The 12081-nt window shown below is 43.4% G+C and overlaps 1 protein-coding gene across 1 annotated transcript in view; it reads right to left on the bottom strand.

The window, feature by feature from the left end:
* rbpjb (recombination signal binding protein for immunoglobulin kappa J region b) overlaps window positions 1-4293 on the bottom strand; it is a 49335-nt gene extending 45042 nt beyond the window's left edge. The window contains exon 1 of the mRNA XM_069671805.1: window positions 4211-4293. Within this exon, the coding sequence (XP_069527906.1) occupies window positions 4211-4230 (20 nt within the window). The 5' untranslated portion in view covers window positions 4231-4293. The remainder of the gene's footprint in view (window positions 1-4210) is intronic.
* Between the last annotated feature and the right edge of the window lie 7788 nt (window positions 4294-12081).

The following is a 12081-nucleotide window of genomic DNA, read 5'->3' as shown; positions in this document are numbered from 1 at the left end:
CAAGCTGGCAGCGACCCAAGCTAAATTACACAAAAATGTGCATTTCTATCCCCTTGGGTGTCTCCTGTGGTTGTTCCCCTGAGACACACAGACAGACACAAACAGCCTGAACAGGGAAACAAGAGAATGAAGCCACTGAGTCAACCAGGGCGTGTGTGGTGCTTTAAGAGGCCCATCGTCACTCGAGCAAACAAGTTGAATCTGAACCCTGAATGCAACTATAGGCTCCGGGGGATATTTCAATCATGTGAAGTAATGGATATGCATGAACTTCCAAAACAATAGGCTACTGTACGCGGGAGAATAAATCCCCCGAAAGATGTCTGGCGGTGGTGCATTCGCTTTGGTGCTTTGCCTGTGACTTCTGTACAGCTCGCCCCTGGTTGTAGCCCCCCCAACATGCCACACACTTTGAAGATTTTCACAGCTCTAAATGGATAGAGGAAAGCATTAGGAGCTGCAGGATACTGAGGTGACACACAGATCAGGTGGCTTGTATCATCTCCGTCGTTAACCTATCCTTCCATAAAGGTAGCGAGTGTGTGTGTTTGTGTGGGTGGACACAGAGCCGCCGCTTTGAGGGGCAGGGGGGAGGTGGGGTAACTCGGCATGTCTTTTAACTCCAACCCGAGCCTTTGCCACCATAAAGGTCAGCGCTTCGACATCTGCTGCTCCCTCTGAACCTCTCCTTTCATAAAAGGGAAGCGGGGAAGAGGAGAGGACCCTGGGGAGTGGATGCACGTGCACACACACACACTTAAACACACAGATCAACTTTTATGTCGGGGTACAGACTACACACACACACTTGCTTGATCACCTTCAACACAGCCACAGAGCTCAGACCTCATGCTCGTGCTAACAAATGCAAGAACACAAGGTTTGCAAAGAAAGGCGCGCTGGTATCATTACACCAGCACAGAGACGTTTGGCTTTTGGCCTGAAAGACTCAATCCTTCTTCTTTTTTTTGGCAGAGGGATGGAGGGGGGAGAGCTAAATGGAATCCCGTCCCCCCGGGGCACGGCAAAGGCAGAGCAGTGTTGAAATAAGTGATTCATGCTTTTATCATCCCAGGTGAACAGTGCTGCTCTTTCAGCTATCAGTTCATCAGTTTTTTCTGGCAGAGAGGAGAAGAAACTATGAAAAGCAACACCTTGTTTTGGTTTCTTGCCCCTCATCTACATGAAGGGCGGAGATGTGGAGGTTTTATCCAATTTGTTTTGTTGTGTTTTTTTTTTACAAGAACCTGAGTAACACCCAAACATTTGTTCACTCCTGCAAACAATAAGGGTTTCACCTGCACATGTGCACAAAACACAAGAGAGGAACTACAGCAATTATTCAGAGCAGAACGCATTGTTGCAGCAGCGTGTCGTCAGCATAATAGTGGTACTATACGTCATGTTTACTAATGTCTTGACCAAAGGAAAGCACATAAAATAACTTTAAAAAAAATTAAAAGTGGCGGACCTAATACTGACCCCTGAGGAACTCCATGACTAGAATTGGACAATAAGGAAAGGGACTTTCAAACAAAAGAAAAGGTTCTGTTAGACAGAGCATAATAATAATACTTGTAGCCTTTGTGTAACGTCTTACAGCTGTAATTTTTAAGTTCGCAGTTCTGAGTATGGCCCCAAAATTAAACCCCACAGCATTGTGCCCCACCCGTCTTTATTTTCCTGTAACGTATGTTTAGCTTAAAAGGACATTCATCGTGTTATCAACAGTTTAATGTAGGTTTCAGGGAAAGCAATTTATCATTTCGGTCATTTTTCAAGCAAAAATATAAAACATTTGCACGTTCCAGCTTCTGTAAACTGAGGATTTACTCTTATCTTTGCCATTATTAAAGTTTTTTGGTTTGTTGTGCTGGACAAAGGGGGCTATTTGAAGGCGTTTTATACACTGCGATTAAACGATTAAATCTTGTAATAATCCGCAGATTAATCGATAATAAAATAATCGTTACTGGAAACCTACTCAGCGTGAACTGAGCTTCTCTCTTAGGGGAAGAAGGAAATTACAAGCTCCTCACAGCCACCTTTAAAGCCTTCAGCGAGCGAGGGTTTGATACAAAATACACAGAAGATTTTGTAGACACTGCTACAATTGCGGAGGTTGGAAATTAATGGAATGGTCTATGCATTTAAATACAGGGCTGCATAAAGGGACAGTGAAGTCAGTCAGAATGACAGCTTTTAATTCAAAGACAGAGACAACCACAGCCTCTCTGTAATACTATTACCAGAGAATCATAATACCACTAACAACCTCGGGGTTGTGGAGCCCCTCCCTGTGTAAAGCATTCAAACAGTACATGCAGGCTGTGGTCAGGCTCTGTGATGCCTCCAACCGTTACTGTGAACACCGCCTGCCACTGGCTAAAAGGACCCCTTATGGCACTTTAATTTTCAGTAGCCACCCCATCTTCCTCTCACACACTGACCCCCCCTCTGTCTCCCCCACCCGCAGAAAAACACACATGAATTTGGAGATATCATCTGGACAGGTGGCCAGCCACCCAGACCTGACCCGCCTGCCCTCTAGCTTGCTCCCTCCCTCCCTCTGGCTACTCCCCCTCCATCATCCACCCCCCCAACTGAAATCAGTTCAGGTCTACTGGAAAGCCCCAAATGAACATGCACATCCACCCACCCACCCCCCTTTTCCTACCGACACACACACACACACACACCTCCAACAAGCCCAGCGAATGTCTGTCACCCACTGAGCTGTCTGCGGGGATTATAGCCTCAAGAGTGCAAAAAAATAGGTCTGTGTCTAGCTAATGTGCACGCGAATAATTTCAATGAGGTTTTACTGCACAAACTGACCGAAGCAGGAAAGGCAAACAGCTCCCTTGAACGCAGCATTAGCTCCAGACTGCAGAGTATTTATGTGAAGTAATATGGTCACTTTACTGATGATGCAATGACCACAGCAGGGGGAAATATGCCCTTGACATTCTCCCACTAACAATTCAATGGGCAGACGTCTTCTGCTCTGAAGAACTTGAATTATTTCCCCAAATGAGCTCCAAATATGAGATAATTAGCAGCTGCTGAAACACACACTCCCAAATACTTTTTCCCTGACTCAAAATTAAAGTTTTTATCTCCAAGATGGATACATTTTCCAACTTTAAAAGAGCTAATTAGGCTTAGTGCACAGTCTGTAATTGCTACTAGATAATACATCTGTGATAAGTGTGTCAGCTGAGACATTTAATGGGAAAATGGTCTTCGTTAACAGATACGTTCTAGAATGTTCATGTTCAATAAAAATCAGATAGAAAATAAGGAAATAAAACAAATTTTCCTTTTTTTTCAGTCATCATAGGGTTAAGCACACATGGCTGTGTGTTAACGGTGTTTTTAGACCATATATGCACTCGGCACTACGAGACAACCAGTGTTTGGATGGGATTTTATAAGCGACCTGCTTACAGAGTTCAGATGCAGTAGTAATAACTAGTAAACACCATTTCCCTGCATCGTCGTTAACTTAAAGAAAGCCGAAGTCTCAAAAGTACACAGCATTCGCTGTAAATTGTCGCTTAAAGCTTACATGTGTACAACCGAGCAAAAACTATCAATAAATGTAGTCAACATTTTCACAACACTAGCAGAAGGATGCCTTGCTCACAAAGCCGCAACGTGTTTCACTCACATATCGCTAGCTTACGTCCATTATCGGACAGCTAGCTGTGGGAAGTCGTGAATCCAATTCGTAAGCGTGCTGCCCGGCTAATGTGTGAGCACGTTGCGAAAACAAATGCAGGACCAGGAATAAAAGAACTGCTCTCAGCATGAGCCAGTTTGATGTATAAAAGAAGCTGCTTGTGGACGCTAAATTGTTTTTAAAAGCATGCCTCACTGGTTGTGTTTAGCTTAGCCTGCTAGCTTACAGCTCGCCGTTGTCTGGGAAAAAAAGACCACCGAGGGTGAAGTATCTGTTAGCAGGGGCTAGCACACAAAACACTGCAGCAACAGTCAGCTCAGGCAAGTAACGTTCACTGGTCAAAGAAAAAAACACTCGCACGCAAACACATTGAGACAAAGAAATGACTTCTAGCGACTAAACCCGTAAAAACACTGCTGTTTCCACAGGCTTCAGCACACACACAGATATTAAGCAGTTTCATGGCAATAACTTGTATTTTGTTCAACTCCGCTCCCCACCACCAGCCCCGAATCTCAGACTCACCCTGTCACAACAGGCGCCATCTTCCACAAACTCTCACCAAAACTCCAATACTCGCGATATCCTTTCTCTCCCACAGCCCAACAATCCGCCGAGACAACAGAAGCAGACTGGAGGTGTAGGGACGAGGGAGACGGAGAGAAAGGGGGTGGGTGAGGAAGACGGAGAAAAAAGGGGAGGCGGCGGGTAGCGGCAGCAGAGAGAGAGAGAGAGTGAGCGAAAAGGGCAGACGCCACAACAACAGGCGTGGGAAACTTCCAAGATCACGCGAGAGCTGGAAAACTCTCACAATAGGCGAGCACAGAGGGAGCGTCCCCTATCGCGAGACTTGCGTGAAGTGGAGTAGTTGTTTATCTTGTGGCGCTGAAATACTATTCCCACGTGTTTACCGGGTAATAAATTACAGCACCGATTGGTTTGGGGAAAGAACGGCTCGGTTTTCCCAGGCTCACGCAGGTTTTGTAGTATGAATCCTGTCTCCTTATGGAGTCTCTGCAGTATTCAGCATTGACAGCTGCATGCAATTACAGCTGAAAAATATCAGTTTTATTTTGTAATTCTTCCCAGTTGTAGGGGAGACTGGGGAACGTTGGAACAATTATTTATCCAAACAAAAAGATGTTGAAGAGATAACACTTATGCTACACATGCAAAGTTAGAGCTTCAACCCACTAGTAAGACAGAAGACATGTTTTGGAGGCATTCAAGTAATTTTTCATTTTATCATACTATATAAAATCTGTATAAGAGTTAATCAAAACTTGATAAGTCTGATCCTTGTTTTATTGAATTCTTATTGGTTAGCATGGGTTAAAGCAGTGTTCCTAGCTAGCACACGAAGATCTGTTACGGATAACAGGATGAAATGGATAATAAGCAGACAAATGTCAGTTTAATATTCAAAAATGTGGATGGTCTATAGTCCAAATAGTCTCAGAGTAACAGAGAAATGTGTTGCAACCGTCCCCAGTCTCCCCTATCGACAACAAGCACAAGAAGTGATAAAACTGCAAGGACACGTTGACTTTAAACAAGAGCAGGAATTAATGGAGGGTTTCTGCACGCCAAATTTATAATTCCCTTGGGTAACATTGCAGTTCCTGTTTAGAACGTGGAAACAATGGTGTGAACACATGTGAATAGGCCATACAGGGCAGATTAGTGCATTGCCATCACATTGGGGAGCCCCATGACCACCCTCCACACAGCCCAAACCTCAGTCTAAGCACAAGGGAGGCTATTATTTAGAATGATCATGCTTGGAAATGTGGCATGGGATTTATAAGCCCTTCTGTTTGTGTCTGCCTCAGTTTCTCCCCCAGCCGCAGAGCATTTTCAAAAGTTCGGTGTGTTATACCAGCCCCTCCACAAACGAGTCAGGTCGTTCTTGTTTATCTGGGAGGGGTCAGAAAGCCGTAAACCTTCATGTAGGTCTGCGTGTTGTTGTCTCTGCAGCCTTCATTTAAATATGTTTGGCATCTTTGTTCACCTTTCAAGTGACTTCTGGTGGGAGTTTTCCCGACTTCAAAGAAAAAGTGAAGGCTTCTGAGACCACACTGGTGGCGAGTCAATGCTCTCGTTTGTTAGATGTTCTGTGTGTGATGGGCCTGCGGCAGTTTTGTATGGGAAAAAGTGGCTGTTGGCTGACAAATACACAAAGATAAATAGTTACCATGATGTATGAATGCAATAACTATTTTGGACCTGACTGCTTAAATGCTTCAATACTTGGGAAATATGCTTATTTGCTTTCCTGCCAAGAGATTTAAGACAGGAAATGGCAAATTGTCCTCTTTAACTTTAAGATTTTTTTATGGATTAAATGAAAATGAAAGAACATATTTATCAGTGAGCTCTAAAGGAGGATTTAGTTTTATTGGGACCATGGACTTAATAAAAAACATGATGTAGCCACTATGAAGTCACCCAGTCCGTCTAGGAATACTGTTCAGAATCCTTCAGTTTGGCATTTTGGCTGCCGCCATCTTGTTTTACTCAAGCCAACAGTGACCATATTTGGATGAGCTGAAGAGAAGCCAGGGGTTAGCAAACACTGAGTTAGCAGAATCATAAAAGTTGAACAGTCTGTCATGCCCACAGCTAATTTATTAACTGGCTAATTTTATAGCTAATATGGTAAGCTAATAAGCTAGGCATGGTTAGCGTGGACACAATACCTGCCAATTAGCCTAGCTAATTCTACAAAAGGTACTAACATAACAAACATTGCCTTAATGTCAAGCTCAGTGACTTGTAGTGGAGCTAGCCTAGCAGACAGCTAGCAGCACTAAGCTGCCACTCAAAGTAGCCATGCCCCTAATTTTGGAAAACTCATCCCCTCATCTTGCACTGTTGTCTCGAAAAGGGAAATTAGCTAAAGAGACCTAAAACCGTTTTTAGTACTTAATTATATTCTGCTGTAAAGTTGGGCATTTTAACATGGGGCTCTATGGGGATTGACTCGCTTTTGGAGCCAGCCCCAAGTGGTCATTCCGGGAAATGCAGTTTTGGGCACTTTAGCGTTGGCTTCGTTTTTCAGCCCTGGAGTTGGCAACTTGCTTTGGAGAAAGCCATGCTAGCTGCTAGATGCTTTCCCTCTGTTTTTTTAATTATTTTTTTTGCTAAGCTAAGCTAACTTGGCTGCCGTCTCCAGCTTCATACTTACCTTTCAGAGTGAGAGTGGTGTCTATCTAATTCTCGTCTACAAATGATCAGACCCTCTTTTTCTGTAAGTACCAGTTCCTCCTGTGTAGACTGCAGAAATCTATGCATTTCAGATTTTCATTGAGCTTCACTGTTCCTCCTGAAAGACAAAAAAAACGGGAGAAAATAGTTGCAGGGCTGAGGTTTTGCATGAGAGTGTGCCTGGCCCGCCGCCCGCGCTATGAAGACACAGAGACGAGGACCTCATCCTGCCCTCAACCATTTTTCCTTTCCTTCTCGTTTTTATAGCCGGCGGAGAACCTCCAGTTACACTCCGGGTTGAATGGGGAAGCATAAAGTTTCCTCAAATGTTTTACAGCTGAACAAAAAAAAAAAGAGAGACTACACAAGTGCGAGGGCATTTCAGAGAAAATGGGACCAGAATGGGAAAGGAGAAGAGGCCCTTTTTTGTTAACTTTCAAATTTAGAGCCGTCCAGTGTTTGAACTTTGACCCTTTTTGTCTGTTGTGAAACGTATAACACGCTTTAAAGAGCACATATGATTTAAGGCTTCCTTGCCTGTCTTTTTCATCTGGAACCACGTGAATCTTTCTCTGCTTTTATTTAAATCAATGAGCGTGTAGCGAGCCTATAACACTGTCTCAGTCCTTCCCCCAACATGCTATTCTCTCATTAGGAGTAAAACCATTTATTTTAATTGAGACAGAGCCAATTCAAGCAATCGTGACTAAGCCGTAAGCCTCAGGTCTATAAATCCACTCACTTGACCGCTTAAGCTCGTGGCTCTGAAGGAGAGAAAGATTGAGATGGAACGATTCTTTACTCTCATGTGGAAACGCCCCTTAACGGTCGATCAAAAGTCTCGTAAAGTCTCTGTAAAGATTCCGCCTGTAAAATACACGTGCGTCCAATGTATTGATTGTCCTCAAAGGCCTTCAGAAAAGCGCAAAAAATGTTGAACAGAAATGAGGAAGTTAGAATGTTTTGTTCCATAAAATTTCACATCCAGCTTATGAGGCCAAAAATAAAAGGCTAAAATTCTCTGTAGCTGCAGATTTAAGGAGTGAAAACAGAACAAAGAGGGAGAAAGTGAGCAAATTAAGGAAGTGCAGTTTCCTGATTAGCTCTTTGACTCAAAGTCATTTGATTCAGCCTGCGTGTGGTGAAACTTCCTGAAATGAGACAGACAGTGAAAGGTAAGACGAGAGACACTGGGTCACATGTCAGACAAGCGGCTAACGTGGACCTGAAGGACCGTCTGGGTGCCGGACAGGAACAGGAAATAAGAATCTGAACTCCTAAGCTACAAACAAATTCACCCTCGGTGCAAATAAATAATATCATATTCCCTCTGTGAACATAAAAAGATTAAAAGTCAGGAATGAATCAAGTCTGGCTCGTGTGAGTCTGAGTTCACAGCCGAGGGAAGGGCGTCCCTGTCCGTCCATCCGTCCGTTATGTCCGTGTGTCTGCCACAAGGGGAAACCCAAGGGTGGACGAGGGCAGACAGCTTGACAAATGGAAAGGACGAGAGGGGGGCACGCCTTTACTCCCCTCTGTTCACAGCCTCCCACTTTTATCACATGACTGTCATTTCAATTAGGTCCCGAAAACATCACAGAGCCTCCGAGGGGGGAGAAAAAAAATGACAGGGTGATAAGTTTGCAGACTGTCCAGGGAACCAAAGCGCCTGTTTTGCAAGCTTTTGAAAGAGAGGCGAATGGGAGTCATGAGGAAAGAGACGTTTCCCCTCTCCTGGACCGGAGCGGTTCACGTGGAGTTCAAGCTGCCAAATGTATATAAGGTGAGATCTGCTCCTGCACGCTTTTTGGCAGCTCTGACACAGCCTGTATATGACATTGGAAAACAAGCAATATGATACGATTGACTCTAGTCTACGTCTAGGAGCAGAATTCAAATGTTTATAATGAAAGCTTTTACAATCTGTGATAGCTGATAACACCTCCATGAAATTTATAATCAGGACCAATCAAGCTACAATATACTTTACAGCCGTTCATACCGTAATAATAGAGCTAAATTATAGGCTCCCAGATGCATGACACAATCACAAGAACCCAATAATCCATTAGTACGATGATTATCAGCAGAAACAACAAGCACAGTTAGAAAAACCAAAAAACACTAGATGGGAGCCTTTTCGTGAAATGTTCAATCTCCGCCGGGTCTGGGCTGACTTGGCTCTGTTTCTTATCATCTTTTTAAATCAGCGTTTGCCTCAGGGTATTATACTTTGATTAAAAAAGCAGAGTTGATCATGAGCTCTGAGAATATGTCGAATGCATTATGTATTGGAAAGTATAAAAGCAGCTTGTTGCCTTTATTCATGCCAGCAAACTGTCTCTTAAAAAAATGTAACATTGTAAGAGGGGAGTTGATGTCAGGAGGTTCACTTATTGCAAGACAATCTACTTGGTAAGTAATCTGACTTATACTTTATATTTTAAAATTTTGATAAATGCAGTTTTTTATCTTTTTGCTGAGAGTTAGCTGAGAAGATTGATACCATACTTGTATCTGTTTGGTAAATATGAAGCTACAGCTAGCTGCCAGCTTAGCTTAGCTTCGCACTAACACTGGAAAGTTGCAGGAACAGCTAGCCTGGCTCCTTCCAGGTAGAAAAATGTGTCTGCCAGCACCCTTAAATCTCACAAAATATCTACCAGTAAAATGTTGTATGAAGTTTGCTCAATCTGGCTTTCAAGCAACCAGAAAAGAGGAGCTAGCTGTTTCCCTATTCTCCGTCTGTTATGATGTGCTAGGCTTGGCTAAACCCCCAGCGGCCAATTAGCTGAGCAAAGCCTGGCTCAGAGGAATAGTCAATTCAAATTGCCTAGTAACAGCTCTAAACTTCCAAAACACAACACTTGATCTTGTTTGTTCAATCCTTAAACAAACATAAGCTAATTTAAAAATAATATGTGGTTCAAGAGGAAGCTATGTGTTGCAACTTATTTTTTTTGGCAAGAAATAAAGTGACGCAGTGATTGTGGCAAGCTTATCAGAGTGTTGTCGTCGAGACCAAAACCTGCGCGCACTTACCTTATCTGACACGCTTAAAAAGCTAACACAGAAAGGCTCGTTGAAAGATAAGCTAATGTTTGTCAAGACATTATTAAAGCATATAACCTACTGTTTGTGTACAGATGGTGCAGAGATGTAAAGTGTACTAGCTGTAAACGTTAGAACATTTTTTACCTAATTTACCTCTGGGTCTGGCTAGCTTAGCCTTTATGCTAAGTTAGGCTAATTGTGTCCTTTTTCCAGCTTCTTTTTTAACACGCAGACGCTAATACAGATATTAATACAGATTTTCTACTTTTAATTGTGTGTGAAAAATAGCAAGCTACATGCAAAATTCTTGTCATTCTGTTGCTCTGTTAGGAATTAGGAGCAAAACTAGGCTACAAGAAGAGCCAAACAGCTTGCTGAAGGTTTCTGGTTCCAATTCTCAGCTCAGATGGGAGAACATTAGTGAGGAACAGCAAATGTGTAATGCTCACCAATATTTCAATTGCCACTGAGACTCCCTTTAGCAGTATATTGGATATAAATTGAGTAAAGACATGGTCAACTCGGAAACATGATCATTCATTTCTTCTTCTTATTCATCTTCTTCTTTCAAGATTTGGTAATACATGCAAAATCATTGAACCTTTCCTGGATAAATCAGCATTTTGAAACAAGTACTGCAATTTTTTCGTAGAATCATTTCAAAACATGATTCAAATTTAGTGACTCAGCCACGATGCGCGCTGTCACTTCCACTTCTAGAGTTATTCATCAGAAGTGTGTTCCTGTGAGTGACATGACGTTCCACCTCGGAAAATCTGAGTTCATGCATGCAGCCACAAACAAAGCCTCCTCTTCTCGACCCCCTTTTGTATGTCCTGAAACCTGATTAAAGGATGCTATAAAGAGTGAAAGCTGCAAGAATCCTCAAGGTATTTTGTGTGTTGTCAGGATGTGGTTGTAACATCATCTCCGGGCCCGAAAGATTCGGTATCGTGGTCAGTTAGGCCGAAAAAAAGGGGGCCAAAAATCCACAAAATTCAAACCCTTAGGAGACTAATCAGGAACAGGGTCAAAATGTCAAAACAATGGATCCATCCAACAAAAGTAAAGCTCTCCGCTTTGAGAAAAAAACCTTGTGGGATATTCACATCCAGTAAACTAAGAGCATAACTCGTTTAGCTTGGCCTGCCGCCCCTGTCAGTTAAAAAGCCAAAGCAGCTCGCTGAAGGCTCGTAGCAGACGCAGCCTGATAATGTTACAATGGTGGATGCTAATGTTCTTTTAACAAGAGCGGGTGACAGCCTGTGTTATATCACCGAAAAAAAGATTTATAGAGAGTTATTAGTGGGTACAAAGCACTTTGCACGGCTCAAATAGAAACATATTTTTGTTTCAGTGGCTCTGAAACTGATATTGAAGAAAGTTTAGTCTCATTTTTCCTGCACAGATGCACTCATGAACTTGTAAAACATGCTAAATTACATATATTTATTTCAATTCTGGGCTGCTGTTGCTATGGTTTAGATGGTAGTGTTTAGAAAGACAGCTTCACTTTGTTAACCGCAGCATATTTGACTGTTAAGAGGGGCCAAGCTAACCTCTAAAACCTTGACCTTTGCCCTCTTCACGCCCACACGCTTGCTCTCTTTCCACACGTACGACACATATATGTACACACACTAACAAACAGCGCTGCATCATCCGCAAAAAGAGGAACAAAACACGCAGAAGATACAATGTGAGATACACACAAACGCCCACGCTTGCACTCGAGCCAAGTGACTGCTGCACCGCTGAGGCTGTGACCCCCCCCCCCCGCGCGCGCCCTCCACCTCCTCCTCCAATCTCCCATGCTGTCTGTCTGGAGGCCGATAGAGGCAAAGGAGGCGGGGTCAGAGGGGTGCAGGAAGAGGACTATGTGATTAGGATGGAGGAGGAGGGGGTGGGGGCATTGGGGGGGGTCGAACATACCCCTGACCCTCTGTCCCGTTCTTAGCAGCCACCGTGCCACTCCAGGAGAGAACGAGGGAGAGAGGGGAGGCCCAGCAAATATTTGAGAAGGATCCACACCCACAGATTAGATAATGGACGTCCACTCTCGCACACAGAGCTACACAGTGAGACAAGCTAGCTGCTCTGTGTGTCTGTGAGAAATTCTTGCCCCCCTGATAATA

This window comes from Semicossyphus pulcher, unplaced genomic scaffold (assembly GCF_022749685.1).
Source record: "Semicossyphus pulcher isolate SPU_LCO1_2020_fin unplaced genomic scaffold, fSemPul1.0.p SCAF_21, whole genome shotgun sequence".
Lineage (NCBI taxonomy): Eukaryota > Metazoa > Chordata > Actinopteri > Labriformes > Labridae > Semicossyphus > Semicossyphus pulcher.
The sequence above is the reverse complement of the archived record's forward strand: the minus strand, read 5'-3'. Positions and strand labels throughout refer to the sequence as shown.